The following is a 23,149-nucleotide window of genomic DNA, read 5'->3' on the forward strand; positions in this document are numbered from 1 at the left end:
ATTGCCATACTACCTCTTAGTATGTAGATGTCCTGTTGGAAGTACTCTGTCCTCTGTGACAGGAGAGCAGTCAGACTGCAGTCAGACCGTGGGAGTCAGCGCCCGCCCTGATAACCATCTTTTCTCTCTGTTGTATATTTGCATTTCCAGAGAGAAGGTCATTCAGACCCTTGGATACCCAGGTAACTTGTTACCGTTACTCCTCCAGAGCCTACATCTCAGACTTAGAAAAAACACTGCTCGGTTGGGACAGGCAAGGAATACGTAAATGACTCATTGTCTTAGTCACTTGTCCAGCAGCAGCTCGTGTGAGCTCCCATACTCCCACCTTACAGCGTCGAGAATTGAGGCGCTGGTGAAGGCTGACACTGTGTAAGCTCTCTGAACTGATGTCTGAAGTCACAAGTGCTGTGCAACTACTGGACAAGGACACTTTACACTTACAGTAGCCCCCAGCAGGAACCGGGGGCCACATTCCACCGCGGCAACTGCAAACTGGCGTGGCTTAGAAACAAACGCGCAGAGGCACTTCTAGAGGAGACAACGCAGGAGTATTTATTTAGAGATGGACCGTCCCGTGTCACTTGGTCATGCTGGAGAGCCACCCAAGTTTGAACAGCGAAGGCGCAGACGAGTCTTCCTCCTCCGCGACGAGCTGTCTGAACAAGGAGTCCGCATGCCTCGTGTCCTCTGCTCGGGGCAGCGCCGGGGGGACCGCCTGCTGCTGTGCGCAGAGGGAAGTGCCTTAGCGTCTGCCCAGCCCCCGGCCTGCTCACCCCCCCACGGCACACACAGCAGGTCTGAGGAGCGGGGGCCGCTCTGGACGGGGACTCTGCTCTGTGTCCAGAATGGAGGAGGACATGGCCAGAATGAGGTTCTATTATGTGACAGAAGTAAAATCTGAAGGTGAGGACAGTAGGAAGAGGGTAAACGTGTGTACCTTCTCTCCAGGGTGTATTCCTCTAATGTGGGTAGAGTTGAAAGGTCGGTTACTTGGAGCAGACATGGAGATTTTGGGGGGGGCGGGGAGCAGGGAGAGGTACAGCACAGGCCCAGTCGCATGGAGTTGGGAGGCCTGTGCAAGAACTTTTTTTTTTTTAACTACCATCTCCCAAGTTTGAAAACCAGATGTTTGATGAGGATTTTGGGTCTTACTGGGTTTAATGGCAGGGACGTGGAAAGGCTACATGGAGAATATTTTATCTAAACAGAAAGCAGACAAGGACTAAGTGCTGGAAGAAGACAAGCTGTTTGAGCTCTCAGACACACATGTATAGAACACACTTCAGAAATACCCAGGAGGACTCCCGCAGGCTTAATGGATGGCAGCCTACTGAAACAAAACGTGTATTAACAAGAACATGTAAAACTTGAGAAAGCAAATTTCCTTTTATTTCCCACCCGACTAAAAGAAATGAGAGATGAAGCCATCACTGAAACAAAACCGTTTTTTTCCCCAAATAAGTACAATCACAGTGCCAGGTGAGCAGTTCATTCACTCTTTTACCCTGTTCAACACAAGACATCATCTCCACCCCGTCCTGCACATTTTCTGCCACCTTGGCAGCCTGAGATACGTTTCTGCTATGAGGCTACAGGCAGTGTCAGTGGGCATCTTTGAGAACCTCTATGAGCTCGCGCTGGGAACACCGTGTACTTCTGTGTCGCGCCGCATTAAAAGCAGCATTAGTGCATCCTGCCATTGGTTCCTTATCGGTTATTTAAAGCGGGGCTGACCGGGTGGGTTAGTGGGAGATGGGGCAGGATCGATGGGGAGGAACCTCGCGTTCTGGGCACTAACCTGGGCTCTGGTCTCGATGCTTCTGCCGGCTGGTTTGGCCTTCCGAGTGCTTGTCATGCTCAGTGGCAGAAGTCCAAACCTCCAAGACAAGATGAGGGCATTTCAGGGGCGGGGAGCCAGGAGCTCTGGGGCCCCGCAGGAACCGCTTGGGACCCTTACCTGATCTGACTTGACGCCAGGGGCAGGATGTTATGGGCTTCCTGGGAGTTGAACGTGCTGCTCCGGGGGGTGAACTGATTCTCTGCGCCCGTCACCAACCCAAAGAGAACCTGCCGGACGAGACGCAGCACAGTGACAGGCTGGGCCTCGTACCTTCCGGCGCCCTGCCAGCAGTCAACCCCTACTTTGTTTCTAACCATCCTTTTGGGGAATGTTCTCCAGAGCACGTTAAGGCTCCAAGCTGCCTCTGGTCACTGCCCGCAGGTCAGAGTCTCAGAGTCCATGGCTCTTTGACTGTGTTCCTCTTCCTGAGGCCTTCCAGAACCTTAATGGCCCTTGTCCACAACTAAAGGGTCATCCCAGGGTTGCCTCGGCCCCGGGGTCTGAGCTAACTCTCCTTTAGCCCCTGTAACTAAACTCAGCTTTGTGTCCTCGCCCCTCTCCCCCCGCCTCCTGGAGCATTACGTGCCGGGCAGGTCTGGCTGTAATTGGAGCCCGTGGTGCCTCGTCCACAGTGAGCGTGTTCTCCCTGGACTTACAGAAGTCTGCTGCACCAGGCGGTTGAGGTTGCTGTGGAGGTGCGGCGTGAAAACGTCCAGGTCGAATGGGTCAATGAGCGCTTCCAGGTAGTCAGCCACTTTCTCAACTCTGAAAAAAGGACCGAGATGATCATTCTCCATGTTTTGTAGGACAAAACCAATCTTACGGTGTCAGCGTTGAAATGCAAGAGAAGTCCCGGACCCGGGTCTGTTCCCCTTAAGTGCTGGCTTAGCACCACTCGTCACTGAGCATGGAGCTTACATATCCTCAGGGGTTTTCACCTGCTGGGGTGTCTGAGTCCAGTCTGTAACTTCCCCATGTTGTTTTTAGGGAGGGCACCAGAGGCTCACGTTATACCCAACAGCTGGTAGGCTGACTCAGAGAGAGAGGAATTGTGGAATCTCTCTAGCAGGCGGTCATCCTTTATCTGGCTGGTAACGTGGGCCCTTACTGTTGAGAATGACTGGTGGCTTCCCAGGAAAAGGCTGTGCAGGTGTGGAGGAGACGCACTGGGAGGGTGAGCGTACCCACCTGGAGTCCTGTTTGCCACGGCCAGTTTTCATCTCCTCACCCTTGGCTGTCAGGACGATGCTGAGATAGCGCAGGTCGTAAAGCAGCTGCAGTGCCCGGTTCTGGGTCATTGGAAATGCACCTTCTTTCTGCAAATGAATTTTTCGGCCCCCACCCATTAAGGGAGATGACTTGTTATTTGAGAATAAACAGCTTCATGTTTTGGCTGTGTTTTCAGCTGGTTATTTCAGAAGCTTTTTTTCGAGAAGCCCAGTTTAATCTCGTAACAACAGCAAAAACAAGTTATGTTAGGTACTTGGTCTTAAAACTAGAAACCTAATGGCAGGGAAGACACCTGGCCCTTAAAACAAGGTCTCTGGGGCTGGGGACAGTCATTTTAAAGGAAAAGAGCTCCTGGCAGGAAGGAGAGGCCTTCTGAGGAAGCTCAGGAGAGAAGACTTCTCTGAACTCTTTCCCAAGTCAGAAGTTGGTCCTGTCTTAAAAATGTTACTAACAAAATAGGAGTACGCACCAAAGGCAGGGGGCTGCAGAGCAGGTGCGGGGAGGGCTGGGTGACAGGACGGGGGTACACTGTGCTTTGCTGCTGTTTCCGCTTCCGCACACCCACCCTGAGCAGCAGCTCACCTACATGTCCCCACTGGCTCCTGAGGAAACAGGTTAATGATTTGCCCAAAGCCAACAGTGACCACGTGGCAGAGCTGGGCTTGGAAAGCAGGGCTTTCTTACTCTGCAGCTTTCATCCTCGCCACTTGTACAGAACTACCTTTTTAGTGATGACCTGCTTGACCCTTGGGAATGGGTGTGATTAAGCTCTAGGAGCTGGAAGCCACTACCGATTAGATATCCCAGGGCAAGTGGTCCCTAACACCTGGAATCCTGGATGTGAACGGCCCAAACCCAAGAAAAAGCTATGGTTTTTATTTCTGTGTTTAATGGGAAAAAATTCACACACCCACCTTCACCTGCTTCTGTCCTGGGAGTTTCTCATAGGCAGCTACTACCTGAGCCAGACAGCTTCTCAGCATCTCCTGCAGTGTCACCTTTGGCAAGGCATGGCCTCCAACCCGATTAATTTCCTGGCATAAGCCAAACAGGAAGGACTGCACATACCAGGACGGCTAAAAGAACAAAGGAATGTAGAGTTGCCAACTTGCACCAATTAAATGAGACGCATTAAGAGAGGCGCCATCTACCCTAACTAGGCTTATACACCTGGACCTTGACCTCTCCAGGCAGCCCCTCTCAGTGCAGACCAGTGAACAGATACAAGTCACTTCTGCCGTCATTCCCTTGGTGGCCTGGCACTGGGTTTTCCGTTGCTATTTCCACTTGAGGGTAAGTGGTTGTCTAATTAGCACAGTCTGTGCTACAAAAGGAAAGAATCGTGAACTGACATCTTGAACAGTCGGCCACGTACTTGGCCCCGTGCCCTCTCTGCCCCCGCAGCAGAAGGTTACAGCGTTACTCTCAGCCCTCCCTCAGGAGCGGCCCGCTCGCGGTGGCCCCTGCCCACCTGCACAGGGAGCTGGATCTTGGACGTGACGCTGCTGCCAGACTCTGCCTCCTCCTGGATTTCTAGTTCATCCCAACCGGTGGCCGCAGCCAGGACGGAGCCAGCATCGTCTAAAAGCAGTGACTTGGTGAACCCCTGAGCCAAAACCTGGTAATAAAAAGCAAATATCCATATAGGCCGCTCAGATCCTGTGCAGAGTTTGTTTCAAACTACTCGAGTCTACCCAAGACCAGCTTCTGCTGCCTGCGGCGTGTGCAGGACGGTGAGTGGCAAACCTCACTTTTCTTCCAACTGCTGGTACCAGCGATGGGGACTTGGTTGCCAACTACCCTACAAAGGTCAGGGGCCACCTCTGAAGACACCAGTGGAGATGGTGATGTTCAGGTTGAAGAGCAGAAAACAGAGACCCTGGACCAGGGAGAAAGTTTTTCCTTCTCATCAGATGAAAGGAAAAAAATCCAGGATTTCTGTCTGTAAAATCTAGGCTAAAATGAATGGGAAAGTTCTTACATTTGTACTATGTGGCAGAGAAAAATGAAAGTAACTACATGAAATAAGAACTGTTATTCCCTTACTATTAATAGGCCTTATTGAGGGACTTTCCTGGTGGTGCAGTGGTTAAGAATCCGCCTGCCAATGCAGGGGACACGGGTTTGATCCCTGGTCGGGGAAGATCCCACGTGCCGCGGAGCAACTAAGTCCACAAGCCACAACTACTGAGCCATCGAGTCACAACTACTGAAGCCCTTGCGCCTGGAACCCATGCTTCACATCAAGAGAAGCCACCGCACTGAGAAGCCCAAGCACCACGATGAAGAGTAGCCCCCGCTCACCACAATGAGAGAAAGCCTGAGTGCAGCACTGAAGACCCAACACAGCCAAAAATAAAAAATAAATAAATAAATAAAAGGCCTTATTGAGCTTGGCCAGCTTGGACTGTGATAGCAAGGAGACAAAGTGGGGATTGCATGGCGGCACAGACGGACCGCGCTTCGTCACTCACTTGCACCACTGCCGCGCTCCAGACCCGGTAGCCTGTTATGCTCTGCTGCAGGAGCAGCTCCTTCACTTCCTGCCACTTGGCCTGCGTGGGGATTATCTCCTGAGTTTTCCCCTTCCCCTGTTTCTTCAGGGCCCTAGAATCCCTTGCTGGCTTCTCGGTGCTCCCTGATTTTCCCAAGATGCACTGCTTCAGGTGGGGACACAGTTCCCCCAGTGACTGGCAGAGTCTGGCCATGAAGAGCACCGCGTGTAGCTTGACCCCGCTGAGGATGTCCTGCTGCCCTTGGAGAGCCTGCTCGATGCGCCGCAGCTGCGCCTGGACGCAGTCCGTGATGTGCTTGATGCAGGCCGTGGACTGCAGCCGCAGCATCTCCTGCACAGTCCCCGTGTCTGCGTACCTGTCAAAGGCACAGTTCTTCGCTTGCACGGGGGAGGCGTCCTTGGGCGGTGACAGGTCGCCAGTGGGAAGGTAAGCCCGGAGGTCCTCCAGTTTCACTTGCAGTTTCGAATCTAGGGCAGAACAGAAGTGCTGCACACAAGGGCTAACGGCCTGGGCCTTCATGGAGAGCCCGCTGCCTGGGAACTGAGCCCGGTTTGACACGCTGACCCAGGCGGCATCGGGAGGCAGGTCGCTGGGACTCTCGGACCAGAGGAAAAGAGACATGTTATGCTCAAAGTGGATGTGTTTATTTGGAGTGGAGCTGCCGGTGCTGCTCTCGAGTTCCTGCAAGGCCGAGATGAGGAGCTCTTTGGAACTACTGGCGATGGCGTCAAAGCCTTCTTTTGTCAGAGTCTGAAAGAGAAGGAGAGAAGAGTTCTTCAAATCCCAGCTCCTTCCAGGAAGTCTCAACACCAGAGCACCAAGTGGCAGCCTGTGCCAGCACCAGCGTTCTCTGCCGCGCTCGGAAAGACGGCACGGCAGTGGCAGAGAACACCGTCGTCACCCACAGACGCGGATGTGTTCCCGACCACCCAACAGAGGCCTGGCCTCTCTTTCGGCACCAGGGTCTGTTCATTTTCACTGTTCATTATCCAGAAGAGTCACCCTTGGAGTCAGGCGGCAGGGAAAGAATATACTTAGGAAGTGGCAGGAACCTCCCCAGACAGTCACAAGATCACAGCGGGACTGGCCAGCGAGCAGCCGGACCCCGCGGTTTCCCACCTCACCTGCAGGCGGTCAAGGAACAGCTGCCGCATCAAGTCCTCCCACAACAAGAGCGGCTGGTCCAGAAGCCGCCGGCAGGTCACATCCCAGCTGTGCAGGATCGACTCGTCGGCCAGTAGCTCCCACGTGGCATCGCGGATCACCGCCAGGCCTTTCATGCTCGTCACGTACACAAGCAGGTGGCTGATCCCGGTTTTAATGTCTTCATTACACCTGCGACAAAATCGTTTTTCCTGGGCTTCATTAGTTTCACGGTTTTCACACCTTTATTAAAAAAAGTAGCTAGACTCCACTGGGAAACCTCTTTCCTGGGTCCTGCTATATAAATATATAAATGTCTCAGTGTTTATAAATATAGGTAAACACAGCATTTCTGGCTGGATGGGAGGTGGGGCCTGCAGCCCCTTCACCAGGCCTACCCTTGCTCCCCGAAGCGTCCATCTAGAAGCAAGTGTAGAGCCCCAGAGAGTGGCTTCAAGGAGTCTGGGATTAAGAGATGCACACTACTATATACAAAACAGATGAACAGCACAGCACAGGGAACTCAACTCAGTATCACGTGATAACCTGTAACGGGACAGAATCTGAGAAGGAACACATGTGTGTGTAACTGGCTCACTTGACTGTACACATGAAACTAACAAAACATTGCAAATTAACTATACCTCAATCAAAAAACAAAAAACACTGCACTAAGTAAAAGCACAGAAGTGGCAGAACTCTAACATAAAGAGGGTTTAAGAACTTCCCTGGTGGCGCAGTGGTTAAGCATCCACTTGCCAATGCAGGGGACACAGGTTCGAGCCCTGGTCCGGGAAGATCCCACATGCCGGGGAGCAACTAAGCCCCTGCGCCACAACTACTGAGCCTGCATTCTAGAGCCCGCGAGCCACAACCACTGAGCCCATGTGCTGCAACTACTGAAGCCCACGCACCTAGAGCCCATGCTCCACAGCAAGAGAAGCCACCACAATGAGAAGCCCACGCACTGCAACTAAGAGTAGCCCCTGCTCTCTGCAGCTAGAGAAAGCCCGTGCACAGCAATGAAGAACCAACACAGCCAAAAGTAAATAAATAAATTAATTAATTAAAAAAAAAAATAAAGGTTTAAAATCCTCCGCGTGAAAAAAAAAAAAAAAAAAAAAAAAAATCCTCCGCGTGATATGCTGAAAGACAAATTCCTTCCTGGCTCTCCTAGAGGAGGCTCTCTGCCGTGAGGGGAGTGGGAGTGAGGGGCTGGCCTGACCAGAGCAGCATCCGGAAGGTCGGGCCTCTCCCTCCTTGCTGTGGCCACACGCGAGGCTGGGGGCTGCGTCCCGCCCACCCTGGGAAAGCTCTGCTGCTTACATGTGGATCCACTTCTGCAGCGTGTCTTTCAGGTACTCCTGGCTGATGGGATGCGCGAGGGTTCGGAGCGCCGGCTGGAACTGGACGACGGAGGTGGGCAGGTGTCTGAACCAGCTGCACAGCCTCATCTCCTCCTGCAGGACACCAGGGCCCTTCCCTAAGGAGAGGCCAAGGGAGAGGTAATTGGGACCATCCTTTGAACAGCAAATTAATAAAGGACCTGGAAGGACCTCCCCAAAATCATCTAGTCTTCCTCAGGGCTGCCAGACTGGATCCCTGAAACAGGGGAAAAGAAAGCACAGAGTATGTCCAGGGCCCCACCTCATCAGGGAAGGGGTGTGGCAGCTTCCCTCTGACTCTGCCATCTATTGGCTAAGAAGAGGCAAAGGACAGAGAGGAAAGGAAAGGGGGACAAAAGAGAAAGGAGAAAAATGAGGGCGACGTGATCATTGGCATTTTAAAAGCAGAACTTCAGCTGAAAGATAAAGTAAACCAGAGATGAGACCGTTAAACACACATCTCGGTCTGAAAAGGACCTCAGGGCTGTCACCACATTCTGCTCCTCTCCCTTCTACCTTTGGCTGTGTCTCCTCTGTCTGACCTCTGAGTTCTGTTGTTTCCTGAGGCTCAATGCTCCACCTTACGGGTTATGTCATCCACCCCAAGCCCTCAAGCAGCAGCCATAGGCAGATGCACCGCGTCCCCGCGTCTCTGGCCAGACCACTCCCACTCGCTGCGCTGCTCTGCCCCCGCGGGCGCCCGTCCATGCCACAGCCCACTCCGAGGTCTCAGCTGTCTCCAAGGCAACATTTTCAATGTAAACTCTTCATCAGCCCTTTCAAACCAGCTCCTTTTGGAGCCTGCGCTGTCGGTGGGAATGTAAACTGGTGCAGCCACCATGGAGAAGAGTATGGAGTTTCCTTAAAAAACTAAAAATAGAGCTACCATGTGATCCAGCAATCCCACTCCTGGGCATGTATCTGGAAAAGACTCTAATTTGAAAAGATACGTGCACCCCAGTGTTCCTAGCAGCATGATTTACAGTAGCCAAGACATGGAAGCAACCTCCACGAGGATGTCCATCGACAGAGGAATGGATAAAGATGTGATACATATATATCAATGCAACGGAATACTGCTTTGCCATAAAAAAGAATGAAAGAACGCCATTTGCAGCAACATGGCTGGACCTAGAGAGGATCATACTAAGTGAAGTCAGCCAGGGAAAAACACATATCATATGACATCACTTATAGTGGAATCTAAAAACAGTGATACAAATGAACTTATTTACAAAACAGAAACAGACTCACAGACATAGAAAACAAACTTATGGTTACCAAAGGGGGAAAGCGGGGGAGGGATAAATTATGAATTTCAGATTAGCAGATACAAACTACTGTATATAAAGTAGGTAAACAACAAGGCCGTACTGTATAGCACAGGGAACTATATTCAATATCTTGTAATAACCTAAAATGGAAAAGAACCCGAAAAAGAATATATAATTGAATCACTTTGCTGTACACCAGAAACTAACACAACGTTGCACATCAACTATACTTCAATAAAAATATCCCAAAAACAAAAAACTCCTTTCTAGTAAACTTGGACCTCTTCCTTCCACACCTTCCACAGCCAACCCCGCACCAAATCATCTCCTAAACACATGTCCAAGTTGTCCAATCAGCTCCATCTCTACTGCCCCCCGGTCTGTCACTTGGTTCATGGTGACAGCCTCTTAAGTGAGCTCTCAGCATCCACTCCACCCCATGGGGAACCACTGCCACATAGAAGCCAATTTTGTTTAATTCCAGTTGGGACAAACACTACCAAATAAAAGTACAGGGTGCGTGGAAATTGTACCAGAAGGACCACGAAGCCTGGAAAGTCCTAGGTTATCCACTGTTCTGTTCACACGGCACTGTATTCTCTGGTCACAAGTGATGAACTGGCCACATGTCTTCTCATGCTACTCCTCCCCTCACCTACTACCCCTTAGCCTCCCCTGCTTTCTTTCAGTTCCTCATAAGCTAATATCCTCCTTGCCTCAGGACCTTTGCACCTCCTCTTCCTTTTGCCTGGAAGTCTCTTCCTTGCCTGACTAACTCTTACTCAACTTTCAGGTTTCAGTTTAAATATCCTGTCCCCAAGGAAGTCCCTGACCTTGGTCCCTCCACTCAATGATAGCAAGTCAAGTTGTACTCTCCCTTTATAGCAATGGCCAATAGTGATATTAAGCAGATACGTGTGTATTTGTGAATTCAACATCTGCCTCTCGCACCAGACTGTGACCTCCATGAACGTGGGTACAAATCTGTCCAGTTCACTGCTGTGTCCCCAGAGCCCAGCACAGCAGCTGGGAGCTGCCCAGGAAACGAATGAACCAGAAAATCAAAGAGGCTGGCTAAGAGCTCACCGGCAGGATGCTGGCCTGTGATGCTGTCCAGAGTAGAGAAGAGCAAGCCACACGGCAGGGATGGGTCTGGCAGCACACCTTCCGGTAAAGTGTAGAAAAGAGCATGGGCCTGGTTCAGAGTGGTGGCCAGCAGCTCCACTAATGAGCAAATCTGAGCCTTGACACCAGCACCTACGGGAAGAAACCATCCTCTTAATTTCCTTTAGTAAAGTTAGAAACGGAGAACCCCTGGAGGCTTTGGTCTCCCGCAGCTCCTCCTGCCCCATGCCCACGTTTAAGGCCCAAATTTTGGAGAGAAGCCACACCCACCGTGGTGCGGCTGGTTGAGCAGTTTCTGAATCGCCGCCTTTCTCGCCAACAGGAAGTCTGCTAGCGCTTGGCGCGGAGAGCTCTCCTCCAAGAGCATCACGGAGCACAGAGCCTCGGCCACGGCTTGGTCGGACACTGCCGGGCATCTGAGCAGCGCCTTGCTCTCGTGCAGGATGGTCGACCTAGAGAGAGGATGACAAAGGCCACGGGGCGCTTTCTACATCTCGGGAGGAGAGCCCCAGCACATCCCTAACACCGGAGCGGTGGAGTACGGCCATCGCCAGAGAAGGCCTTTCTGCCGGACCTACTTACCGGAAGTGGCTGGCCGCGGCCACCTGCCGGACGAGGATAGGGAATCGGGAGAGGACGGGGCTGTATCGGGAACTAGAAGAATCCAGCTGGAGCAGCTTGTGCAGGTGGCAGCAGAGCAGGTAGAGCTGCGTGGCGCGGAGATACTGGGAGGCCTCCATGGAGCTCCAGATCTTCTCTGGGATTTCTAGGAGCAGCTTGATCTGGGCAGCCATGCTGTAGAACTTCTCCTGGGCTGGCTGCTGTGGCTGCGGGGAGAGGCACAGAGCTGAGTCCGGACAAACAAAAGCAAGGTCAGCGTGGAGCCGGCTAGGGGAGAAGCACGGGGGACTCGGGGGCACGAAGCTTTCATGAAGCCCCATTCAGTGATGCTCAGCAAGGCACCGAGGCTGGTGTGGCAGAGTTGCTGGAGTCAAGCTTTTCCTACCAGCTGCACCTTTGCTCCGCCCCGGGGAGGGGGCAAAGCGAATCTGGTCATCGCACGGTCAGGGTATCCGGGATCCTCGGGATGTTTCAACAGCCCGGAGCCCACGCACCTCCCCTCGAGCGGGCTTTCCCCTTCCCTGTGTGATGTTCGCCTTCCTACATTTTCTGCTGCTGCGCTGAGCGCATCGTGGGCTTCTCTGCTGGGTGTTCCTCTTCACCAGCCTTCCACCAGATCTTCAAGTTCAGTCCTCATGCCTCTACTTATCTTGGTCTGTCCTCTTCCTTCGTGGTCCTCTTCCCTGAATCACCACCTCCAGGGATACCGCCACCGCGTCTTGTCGTCCTCACCACTCCCCTGAATCCCCACTGAGCCTTTTCTGCTGCCGCCAGACATTTCCCCTGGGGACTCTCACTGCCATTCTACAATCAGGATGTTTAAAATTTAAAAACTAAACGCATCTCCCGACCAACAGTTTTAGCCGCCAGATCTCCCTCAGTGTCTTCGCATGCACCACCACCACTCTGCCCCCAGCTCCCAAGGAATTCAGGTCCTTCTGATGGTTCCGTCCATCTCTCTACGACTTAGGTTTCTGCTACCACTTCCATGATTCTACTGCAAGTCATCACCACCTCCCACTTCGATAAGCCCAAAGACATCTCACTTGTGCTGTGTTCATTCTCTATCCCCTCCAATCCATCCTTCTCCTTTGCTGTCAAATTAACCTTCAAAGGCTATTTAGCTGGTATTTTTGCTCAGTTCTAAAAGGTTCCTCGCTGCCTAGTATCTTAGCCTCGTGGTCAAGGGTTTCCTGTACTTCTGCTACTTTCTTCCAAGGACATTTTTTTTTTTAAATATTTATTTATTTGGCTGTGCTGAGTCTTAGTTGCAGCACGCAGGATCTAGTTCCCTGACCAGGGATCAAACCCGGGCCCCCTGTATTGGGAGCACAGTCTTACCCACTGGACCGCCAGGGAAGTCCCTCCTGGGACCCTTGAATCCATTGGTTCTCATGTGTGGGGGAGGAGAATGATTTCATCCCCCAGGGAACATGTGGCAATCTCTGGGGACATTTTTGATTACCACAGTGGGGGACAGCAGAGCTACTGGCATCTAGTGGGAAGAAGCCAGGGATGCTGCGAAAGATCCCATGATGCCTCTCCAAGAAGGAAGGGTCCAGGGCTTTCCTGGTGGCGCAGTGGTTAAGAATCCGCCTGCCAATGCAGGGGACACAGTTTGATCCCTGGTCCAGGAAGATCCCACAAGCCACAGAGCAACTAAACCCTCGGGCTACAACTACTGAGCCTGTACTCTAGAGCCCGAGAGCCACAACTACTGAAGTCCCTGTGCCTAGAGCCTGTGCTCCGCAACAAGAGAAGCCACCGCAATGAGAAGCCTGCGCACGGCAAGGAAGAGCAGCCGCCACTCACTGCAACTAGAGAAAGCCGCACGCAGCAACAAAGACTCAACGCAGCCAATAAATAAATAAGGAAATAAATTTATTAAAAGAAAAAAAAAAGGAATGGTCCAGCCCAAAATGTCAATAACGTCAAGGGTGACCAACCCTGCTTTAATGAAACTGATACCTGATTTATTTGTCTTTACGTACTACAGACACACGTTCCAAACCTCATCTGTCCTAAAGGCCCCTCCTAACCGAGAAGGACCCAAGCCCAAAGTGACTTCCTTCAGAATTCTCATGGTAAATGTGCACAGTTATTCTGGGAATCAATCACCCATTCGCCTAAAATGTTTTCTTCTGCTATTTTAAATTGTGTACTTTTTTCTTATCAACCTTCCATGGATTTAATTTTCAGCTAGATTGTAAGGTCCTTTAGAGCAGAATTTCGATTCTTTGTGCCTTGAACACAGAGGGTACTCAAATTTTTGCGGGTTTGACTGAGAATAAATAGAACAGAACAGCAATAAAAATAAATACTTTTCTGAAAACAAACATAGTGCAAAGTAACTTAGGGAGGGATGAAATCTCTCGTTTCAGAAATTAGCGAAGAATTTCCAGTCTTCTAATGGTCCTACCGTGTGAGCCCAGCCTAATGACCTGCATTTTTCTAAAACCCAGACAGTATTAAAAAGTCCCAGGCTGGAGCTAAACTGTACTTTTGCAATTTCTTCTTCCACGTGGCTGCGAGGATCTTCTCCCAGGCTTGAGAACAAAAATTATTTACCTTTCTCACCCTCCCCGCCCTTTCACTGTGTCATCCCTAAGTCAACGTTCTTCAGGAACATAAAAGGCTGCTCCACTACTAGGCTTAGCATCCTCCAACACTGGGTCTAATCATTAGTACTGCGGGGGCGGGGAACACTTAGCATAACCTGATTAGAATAACCTTAGTTCCTTAAAACGAAAATGTTCCGCTCTTAAAAGACGAGGGCTTGTTGGCTGGTTCCTATCCTCCAACAATCCCTACAAAGTGTAGCAGAGCTCTTTGGGGCCGTGGAAGTTATCCCTGGGACTGGGGTGGCGGTGGGGGTGGGAGTGGGCGGGGGTGGGGTCGGAGCGGGCTGGGGGGGTGGGGGTGGGGTGGGCTGGGGGCGTGGGGAGGGGAGATTGGGAGGAGAAAGGAACGACTCCGGGGGAAGGTGTCAACACACGGGGGAAACTGAACTCTGTTCCAGGAAGAAAGTCAGGGGACGCGATACAGGGAGCGAGCTGAGCAGGGCAGCGAGAGACCCCACCTGCTGTGGGTCGGGAAGCCCGGCGACCCCGCGAGGGCGGCGAGGCCCGGAAGCCCCGGGGGCGCTCCCGAGGAGACGGCCGCGGGGCCGCGGACTCCGGCCGGCCGCAGGCGGAGCCGACCAGGGTCGGCGGGGGCTCCTCCCGAGGCAGGTGAGGCCCCGCCGGGGGAGCGGACCGAGCCGCGGGGCGGGCCGGGGCTGACCTGCGGGTCCCGCGGCGGCCGGGGCGCGGCCGAGCCGGCCTGGCGGAGGCGGGCGCAGTACTGGTCGGTGGCCTTCACCGCGCCCACCAGCCCCTCGGCGCAGCGGCGCATCTGCCCGATGGTGTCGGCCGCCTCGATCAGGTCGCGGTACCGCTCGCCCACCATCTGCCGCAGCTCCTCCTTCTTGTGCTCGATCTCGGCCCGAACCTGGCGCTCCAGCCCGCGAATCTCCTCCGCTCCATGGGTCTCGAAAAGCACCGCGGGGTCGCGCAGGTCCAGCCGCTTCAGAGCCGGGGAGGCGGCCGCGGCCGCCATGATGGACCCGTCAGCCGTCCCGCGGGGCACTTCCGCCCGGCGGCGCCGCGCCCGCCGCCATCTTGGTTGGGGGCGGAAGCGCTTCCGTCCCGCTGGGGGCCCTGCCTGTTCCGGGCGGCCGGGGGCGGGGCGAGGCGGGGCGGCCCTCTGTAAAAGGGGGCCTATGTGGTCCTCGGCCCGCGAAGGCTGGCGGCTGCCCTGCGGGTCCCGCGTCCGCGGCGCTCAAGTCCCTCGCAGCGCCGGTGGGGCCTTTGCAGGTCTGAGGTCATCATCGCCGTCCAGCGCCCGCGGCCTGACTGTACTCCCTCCTCGGGATGCTCGTGTCCCTCGCTGGGTCCTTCGCGGCCCCGGAGCGGGGTCTCTCTCCTGGGACTCCGCACTTGCATCCTCGGCCGGTCCCCTTCCCCTCGGTCCCCTCGGCCGTCCCCGTGTCCTGGCCGGGCTGGGGGCCGGGTGGGCTCGCAGAGCTGACCGCAGGCGCCGGACCCTCACCCCTGGCTCTCGGTGCGCAGCCCTCTGGGGCATCCTTGTTGTTCGTTATTTCCTCTGGTCATCCGCCGAATGCAGTGTCAGGAAAAGGGAAGTGGGAGCCGGGTTTTGTTGACTGGAAAGTAGCTTCCCAGATGCTGCGGACCAGGCAGGGTCGCAGGGACAGACTGCCCCTTAAGGGGTGTGTGCGCGCTCGTTTGCTTCGGGTCTTCTTTTGCTGTTGGTTATTTCTTGGGGCTTTTCGTTTTGTGTTTCCACGAGAGTTATACCATCAAAGATGTTTTCCCTGATATGACCTTACATTGGCATCAGTCCAGGGAGGAGGGGAGTGGGCAGTGAGGAAACGACACAGATGCCTGAGAGCACAATACTGGGTGGTGACAGAGGTGCCACCTGCAAGCGTCCACTCTCCAGGGGCAGCAGGAACATTGAATGCAGCTGCAGTGCCTAGCTGCCAGTGCTGGCGACAGCTCTGGGCGACCACAGCGATGTCCTCACCAGAGTCGCCCTGAGGCGTGTTTGGACTGGGTTCTGAAGGCTGGCCTCCCTTTTATCCCTGTCTGTTCGCTGAGCCCGGTTCCCCAGCTTTTCCAGAGATTTTCTGAGCTGTCCGATATCTTATTGATAAGTTTCATTTCTTTGAAAAATCGAAACACTTTCGGTTGCTCACCCCAGTAGACCCTAACCAACCCGCAGTCCCCGAGTTTCCAGCTCCACGAGGGTTTGGCTGGCATCTTTCGAACAGCAGGTGGGCGGCATGCCAACAGTCAGCTGGGCGGGGGGGCCTCGGGGTCTGCATGGGGTGGCTGGCACTTGCGCACGCACCTGTCGTTTCAGGCAGAGAAGAGGCAAGCTCGCCAGCTGACATCACCACGGAGTGTGTTCTGAAGGCAGGGCCTTCCCTATCCCTTCTCTCTGCTTCCCCAGCCAAGTTCTTCTGGCTGCCCTGAAGATGCCGCTGTTGCTCTTCTGCTTGCAGATCCAAGCGCCTAACGGAGGCTGTGGCCAAACCGGTTTCTTGCCTGGGCGCTGGGAAAGCTCCGGGCGCTGCAGGAACTGTGTCTTTATACTCTCCGCGTCTCCCTTCCCGTTTCCCCTGCATTGAGGAGGGAGCCCTTTCTTCTTCCGCCTTCTTCTGCTTTGTCTTCCCATCAAAGACAGGATGTGGGTAGAGAGCTCAGCTTCAGCGGCTGGACAAGGCACGGGGCTGAGAACCAGGGGCTGAGAACCAGGGGCAGAGATGAGAAATAGCCGTCCTGTTTTCTTTTGTTTTTTCCTCAAGGAGGCACACAAATAAGAGGCATTTTCCTGTTTTATTGCCGTCTTTTAATCTTGGTCTAGAGATGAATGCGTGTGTGTGTGTGTGTGTGTGTGTGTGTGTGTGTGTGTGTGTATTGTTTGGCAACTCTTCATGTCAGATTTTCTTCCTTTCTCTTTAAATCTTTTGGGGTAGCATTTTAAGCATACAGTGTTTAACTTAAAGAGATTACATTTAGGGACTTCCCTGGTGGTCCAGTGGTTAAGACTGTGTTCCCACTGCAGGGGGCCTGGGTTCGATCTCTAGTCAGGGAACTAGATCCCACGTGCCCCAGCTAAGACCCAGTGCAGCCAAATAAATAAATAAATAAATATTTAAAAAGAGAGGGAGAGATTAGGTTTAGATCACCCTGGGCTCCTGAAATCAAACCGAGGCATTCTGCCAATTATAACAGCTGTAATTTGGAGCACCACCTAGGTATTTTGCATATATTATCTTTAATTCTCACAGTAATCCTATAGCACGGGTGGTCTTACACTCATTTGATTGGTAAAGTGTGGTTTGGCAGGACCTGTCTGAGATGACACAGGTAGTCAGCAGCCCCGTCTGTCTTCACATCCCAGTTAGTTTGACTCTGCAGTCTTGATCCTCATCACATCATTAGCTTCAGAGAAAATTTCAGAACTTCAAGAGCCAGAAGAACCAAACAATTCTGAAGCAAAATTCAGGTGGTACCGACACCATCGCCTGCCCTTTGCCTGAAGGTGGGGCTTTACAAGTACAGGCAGTTAGGGGACCCGAGCTGGAGTGGCTCTCCAGTGATTTGGGGGCAGATGACACATGCGGTGGCCATGCCTGGGAGCCAAGCTGTCTGCCTGCTGGAGGGCTGTCTTTTAAAACTGGGAACATGTTTTGACATTTTCACTTTCTCTGGGCCCTTCATCACTCTTATCTCACTCAGAACATCGAGGGGGCTGATTTCTCCCTACTTTTTAATAGAAATATAGCAAGCAAGCCAGCATCATGCCTAAAATAGAAGAGTTTTTTTAAAAACAGATTTTTGCAGATACCACACGTCCTCATTCTTCTATGCATTTTGTTGTCTAGCATCTGACCCTGGGCTCCCTGACTAAATGATTCAATAAATATTTGCAAAATGAGTGAATGGTGTCATATATATATGTCACATTATCACAAAGTATCTGCTCAAAGGATGCGTTAGAAAAGGCAGAAGAATCTTTTACCGTCAGTTGCCTAACAGCTGAAGTACTGAAAGCAGTGAGACAGTTCTCACCTATGTCACACCCACTTCAATGCCTTGTTTCAATACCTCTTCTTTTATGGAAGGCAGCTGCACCTCTGGCGTGTCAGTGTTCAGTCTGAAGCGTGAACCTCCTGAATCTTACGTCTGTACTCGGATCATGTTGGAGGAAGGGCTATTCTCTCACAGACTTAGGATGGAGTGGGGGCTGGACATTTCAGAGAAAGGGTAATAAACAGAAGAGACAAAGTAACTGAGGAAAATCAAAATAAGAAATTTAACTCGGGGGACTTCCCTGGTGGTACAGTGGTTAAGATTCTGCTTGCCAATGCAGGGGACACAGGTTGGATCCCTAGCCTGGGAAGATCCCACATGCCATGGAGCAACTAAGCCCATGAGCCACAACTACTGAGCCCTCGTGCCACAACTACTGAAGCCCATGCACCTAGAGCCTGTGCTCTGCAACAAGAGAAGCCACTGCAATGAGAAGCCCACACATCGCGACAAAGAGTATTTCCCGCTCGCCACAACTAGAGAAAGCCTGTGCACAGCAACGAAGACCCAACACAGCCAAAAAAGGGGTTTTTAAATAAATAAATAAATAAATAAACTTATTTTAAAAAAAACTAAAAAAAAAAGATTAACTCAGGCTAAGCTAGAAGAAATGGAAAAGGGAGAAAGCAAGGAGGTAGGGAAAAAAAGAGGAATCTGACAACAAAGTAACAGAGAGCAAAGAAAAGAAAGGGAAATTTGATCTGGTAAAGGACAGACTATGTCAACAACAGGAGTGTCAAGGGCTGGACAGAAAATTGAGTTACGCACTGCTGCCCCGTGTGACTGAGACATTTGGTGTTTGCCCTTGGCTGAGATGCCAAGAAGAGAGCCTCACGCAGTAATCTTGACATCTTTATGTCAATGTTTATCAGCCTGTGTCAACTGTGGGCGACATTTATCGTAGAAGGTGTGGTCTGCTCCAAGGGCAAAGCACAAGATAGACTCAAAGGGCCAATATTGCTGGAACAAAGAGCTACAGGACTTCTCTCACTCTGTGCAATGCAACAATTGCCATGTCCCCAAACTTTCCCAAGCAGCATGCCATGTCCCTTGCCCATCCCATATAAGGAAAGATATTTGCCCCATTTTTCTCCTGCTCAGCACACTAAAAGTATACACACTCTGCCCAGTCAGCAGGTAACTACAGGTTCCCTGGCTATAAAAACAGGCAAGCAACCCACGCTCAGGGTCGACTTTCCCTGCCTTCCAGGAAGTTGGCCGGCTGTTCCTGCAGCACCCCTTCCCTCTAATAAACTCTATCTTCCTTGCATTCTGCTTTGTGTCTGGAAATTCTTTTCCAACCCATGCTCGGACCACGACAGAAGGAATGGTTATTTGACTTAACTATTTGCAGATACCTGAGACCCTGCCTTCAACAACTAGCCAGGCTGGCATCACACCTGATAAAGGAGCCTGGGCATCTGGGCTACACACGTTCTCAACACTTTGACTAAAAAATGTGATATCGAGAATCACACTCCAAGCATTTTGCCCTTAATTAGTGTGTATTTGAGTACCTACCATGCTAACTAGCTCTGTGTTGGGTGCTATGGGGGATATAAAAGATATCTGATGAAAAGCCAATGATTCTGTAACAAGCTCTCACTTCTTTTCGCATCGCTTACACTGTCTTTTCTCCTTCTCCACTGTTGCACGCTGACGGATGAGCTTTCTCACGTGTATGGAGAAAACAGAAGTAATTAGGAGGGTCCTCGTGTTAAATCCTTCTCCCTCCTCTGTAATTTTCTCCTTCTCAGCTGGAGCGTCCCCGTCATCTCAGGAATGCTCCCCAGTGTCTCATTAGGGATCTTCGCATCATCACCTCGTGCACTAAAATCGACGGCCTCCCCGTCTGGTCAGTTTCAGCAGTCACGTCTCAGTGTCTAGGCCTTTCAGCAGCGTCTGGCAAGGCTGACCTCCCCTCGTTGACATAGGTGCCTTTTGACTTCTGTCAAGACGTGCTGCACTAGCTTTCCTCCTACCTCACGAGGCACTTCTTCTCAATCCTTTTCACTGGCTCTTCATTCTTTATGTGTCCTCTTAATGTTGGATGGGCCCAGGCTCGCACCTTCGCACTGGTCCCTTCTCAGTCTGCAGTCCCTGTCTAGGTGATTCCATCCTGCCCTGTCACCTAAAGGGTGAGGTTTAGATGGAAATTATGGTTGGTAGTGGAAATGGAGAGAAGGGAACAGATGTTTGCAGATGCCTGCTACGTTGCTCTAGCTCTGTGCTCCTTGGTTATACATCTAGCCGCCTCCTTAGACTCTCCACCCAGATGTCTAAGAGAGGCCTCAAATCTAACATGTCCAAAATAATAATTCTCTTCCTGTCGCCCATCCTGTACTCTCCTCCAGGTCAACCCTATCTCGGGAAATGGTACCACCCAGTCATTCATGGCTAACACCCAGGAATAATCCTCCATCCCTCTCTCTCACGGTCCACACCCAATCCATCTACACATCTGATAGACTCTTCTTCCAAAATAGCGGTTGATGAACTTTGTTTTTAATGAATTAATTTATTTATTGGCTGCATTGGGTGTTTGTTGCTTCATGCGGGCTTTTCTCTAGTTGTGGCGAGTGGGGGCTACTCTTTGTTGCAGTGTGCGGGCTTCTCATTGCAGTGGCTTCTCTCGTGGAGCAAGGCTATAGGCATGTGGGCTTCAATAGTTGCATCACTCGGGCTCAGTAGTTGTGGCTCATGGGCTCTAGAGCGCAGGCTCAGTAGTTGTGGCACAGGGGCTTAGTTGTTCTGTGGCATGTGGGATCTTCTAGGACCAGGGATTGAAACCGCATCCCCTGCATTGGCAGGCGGATTCTTAGTCACTGCGCCACCAGGGAATCCCTGGTTGATGAATTTTGACTAAGAGGAGTCAGATAGTCAGTGGGTTTTGCAGGCTCTGTGGTTGCTATTACAACTTCAGCAAGGCCAGGGTAGCAGGAAATCCACAGGAGACAGCAGGTAAATGATGGATGTGACTATGTTCCAATAAGATTTCATTGACAAAAGCAGGCAGGGGACCAGTTTTGGCCTGTGAACCAGAGTTTGCTGACCCCTCATCCAAAATATAGCCCTGTCCTTTTCCATCTTCACTGTCACTACCTGAGTCCACATCATCAGCGTCTCATCTGATGGATTACCTTTTTTTTGCTCCAGTTTTTTTTTTTGGCTGCCCCACATGGCATGCAGGATCTTAGTTCCCGCACCCCCGGCAGTGAAAACGCAGAGTCTTAACCAGGGAAGTCCCTCAAGTTACCTTCTAATTCCCTGTTTCCACTCCTGTCCCTAGTAACTCTCGTCACTGTGAAAGCAAGCTGAATCTTTCCAAAGTATAAATCAGGCCTTGTGTGTCCCCTGCTTCAAACCTCCAGTGGCTTCTCAGCCCTCTGGGGCAGGTTCCGACTGCTATCAAAGACCTTCAAGACCCTGCATGACCTGGCCCCTTCCCATCCCATCCCACTCCTCTCTCGCTCTGTTCCAGCCTCACTGGTCTAATGTCTGTTTCATAAACAATGCTTGGCTTACTCCTTTCTAAGGTCTTCTCTCCGGCTGTTTCTTTTACCAGATCTTCACATGGCAGCCACCTCCTCCGAGAAGCCTACCGGGGCCACCCCCATCTAAAATAGGAAACGTTCACATTTATAAAGGGCTCACTGTGTGTCAGCCGCTGATATAAATTCTAAATGTGAACACCCTCATTCAATTCTCAGGAAAAGCCCTCTGAACTAGATCCTGTTCTTATCGCCACTTTATTGAAGAGGAAATTGGGGCCAAGGGAGATTATATAATTTGCCCCAAATGATTGAGGAAGTCGCAGAGCTGAGCTATAAACCAGGCTGTCTGGCTCTGGGGTCCACGAGCTTAGGCACCGCTCTTTACTGTCTGTGTATTTTTATCACCACGTTTTGTCACTGTGTTGTGACTATATGTTCACTTATTTGTGCATTCATTTGTTGAGTGTCTCTCCTGCAACAAGGAGCAGAGATCTGGTCTATCTTTTGTCTCATCAAATTCCCAGCTTCTAGAACAGCGTCTGACACACAGTAGACATTCAATGTTTGTTGAGTGCACAAACTGTAATTTAACTTTGTAGTAAAGTAATTTATGGGTATGCTGACAAATGTGTACATATTCAAAGTACACCTGGGCTGCCCTGGTGGCGCAGTGGTTGGGACTCCGCCTGCCAATGCAGATTGGGTTCAATCCCCGGTCCAGGAGGATCCCACATGCCATGGAGCAGCTAAGGCCGTGTGCCACAGCTGTTGAGCCCATGTGCCACAACTACTGAAGCCCACGCCTAGAACCCATGTTTCCCAACAAGAGAAGGCCCCGCTCACCACAACTAGAGAAAGCCCGCATGCAGCAACGAAGACCCAACACAGCCAATAAATAAATAAATCAACAAATAAATTACTTAAAAAAAAAACAAAAACAAAGTACACCTTACCTTCGAATTCCTATGAAAGAAAGGAAATGATTAGATTCATTACTTTAATTTCAGAAAGGTTGAATTAACTCATAATCTGATCAGCCCTCCCCTCTTCCCCAAAATATGTGAATTCTTTGGGCTTTTGAATGTTCCTTATGGAATTAGAATAGACTCCTGTCCATTTAACCTCCTTATTCCCTTATCTCATTGCTTCCAGGCTGTGTGTGAGTGTGTTCACACACGTTGGTACTGCAGGACAGTAATCCTGAGGGTCAGGATAAGTTCAAGGGAAGGGGGTCCCTTCCAGTGTGGGTGAATGTTTTCAGCTTAAGGACAGATCTGTAAGAGAAGTTGTCTTATTGCAGTAATCCTGCCCTCGCCTTACCTAGAGAAGTACTATGGCCTCCCGGTCACCCACAGCTGTCACCTGAGAATGTTCATCTGTAATGATGAAGGTTTGGTGGGATATTTTCCTCTTGGATAGAGCATAACTGGAGAAGTAGCTTGGGAGGAAGCAGTTTTCAAGTCTGCCTTTCCTAGGGATGAGCCATGGGCAGGATCTTCGCCCATCCTGGGATTCACACAGCCTAGGTCTGTAAATGTCAGCTAAGGAGGGCTTAGAACATTGAGAGTTCAAAGACTCCAACCAGGGACATCAGATCTCTGAGGAAGGTGCAGAGTTTTAGGAGGTGTGCTTGCAGGAAGCTCTATTTCTACTGGGTCGAGAAGTCTGGTTTTTGTTGTATTTGAAATTCTACCACGTAAATCAGAAACATCAACCTGCTTGGCCCAAGGCTGGATAATAAAAGAGTCTGAATCCTCAGACGTGAGAAAATTTGCAGTTTGGGTGTTTGCAAATAGAGTTTTGGGGAAAATGCCACCAACTGACTAACATGTATTGAATAGCCTGGTCGGTTTTTTGAT

At 51.4% G+C, this 23,149-nt stretch overlaps 1 protein-coding gene across 2 annotated transcripts; it reads right to left on the minus strand.

Annotated features, from left to right (window-relative positions):
• Positions 1-27: 27 nt before the first annotated feature.
• On the minus strand, positions 28-14,780 carry COG1 (component of oligomeric golgi complex 1). Of its 2 annotated transcripts, XM_057714865.1 has the most exons (14): positions 14,420-14,779; positions 11,099-11,343; positions 10,787-10,968; positions 10,478-10,648; positions 8,059-8,215; positions 6,714-6,924; positions 5,548-6,339; positions 4,545-4,691; positions 3,988-4,149; positions 3,032-3,159; positions 2,500-2,608; positions 1,961-2,070; positions 1,802-1,880; positions 28-724 (listed from the first exon to the last, which is right to left on the minus strand). In XM_057714865.1, the coding sequence occupies exons 1-14, from the start codon at positions 14,732-14,734 to the stop codon at positions 581-583; spliced, it is 2,952 nt and encodes a 983-aa protein (XP_057570848.1). In that variant the 5' UTR covers positions 14,735-14,779; the 3' UTR covers positions 28-580. The 2 variants fall into 2 exon arrangements, with proteins under 2 accessions (XP_057570848.1, XP_057570849.1); XM_057714866.1 differs by lacking the exon at positions 4,545-4,691 and having other exon boundaries at positions 14,420-14,780.
• Between the last annotated feature and the right edge of the window lie 8,369 nt (positions 14,781-23,149).

This window comes from Hippopotamus amphibius, chromosome 17 (genome assembly GCF_030028045.1).
Source record: "Hippopotamus amphibius kiboko isolate mHipAmp2 chromosome 17, mHipAmp2.hap2, whole genome shotgun sequence".
NCBI classification, from domain to species: Eukaryota; Metazoa; Chordata; class Mammalia; order Artiodactyla; family Hippopotamidae; genus Hippopotamus; species Hippopotamus amphibius.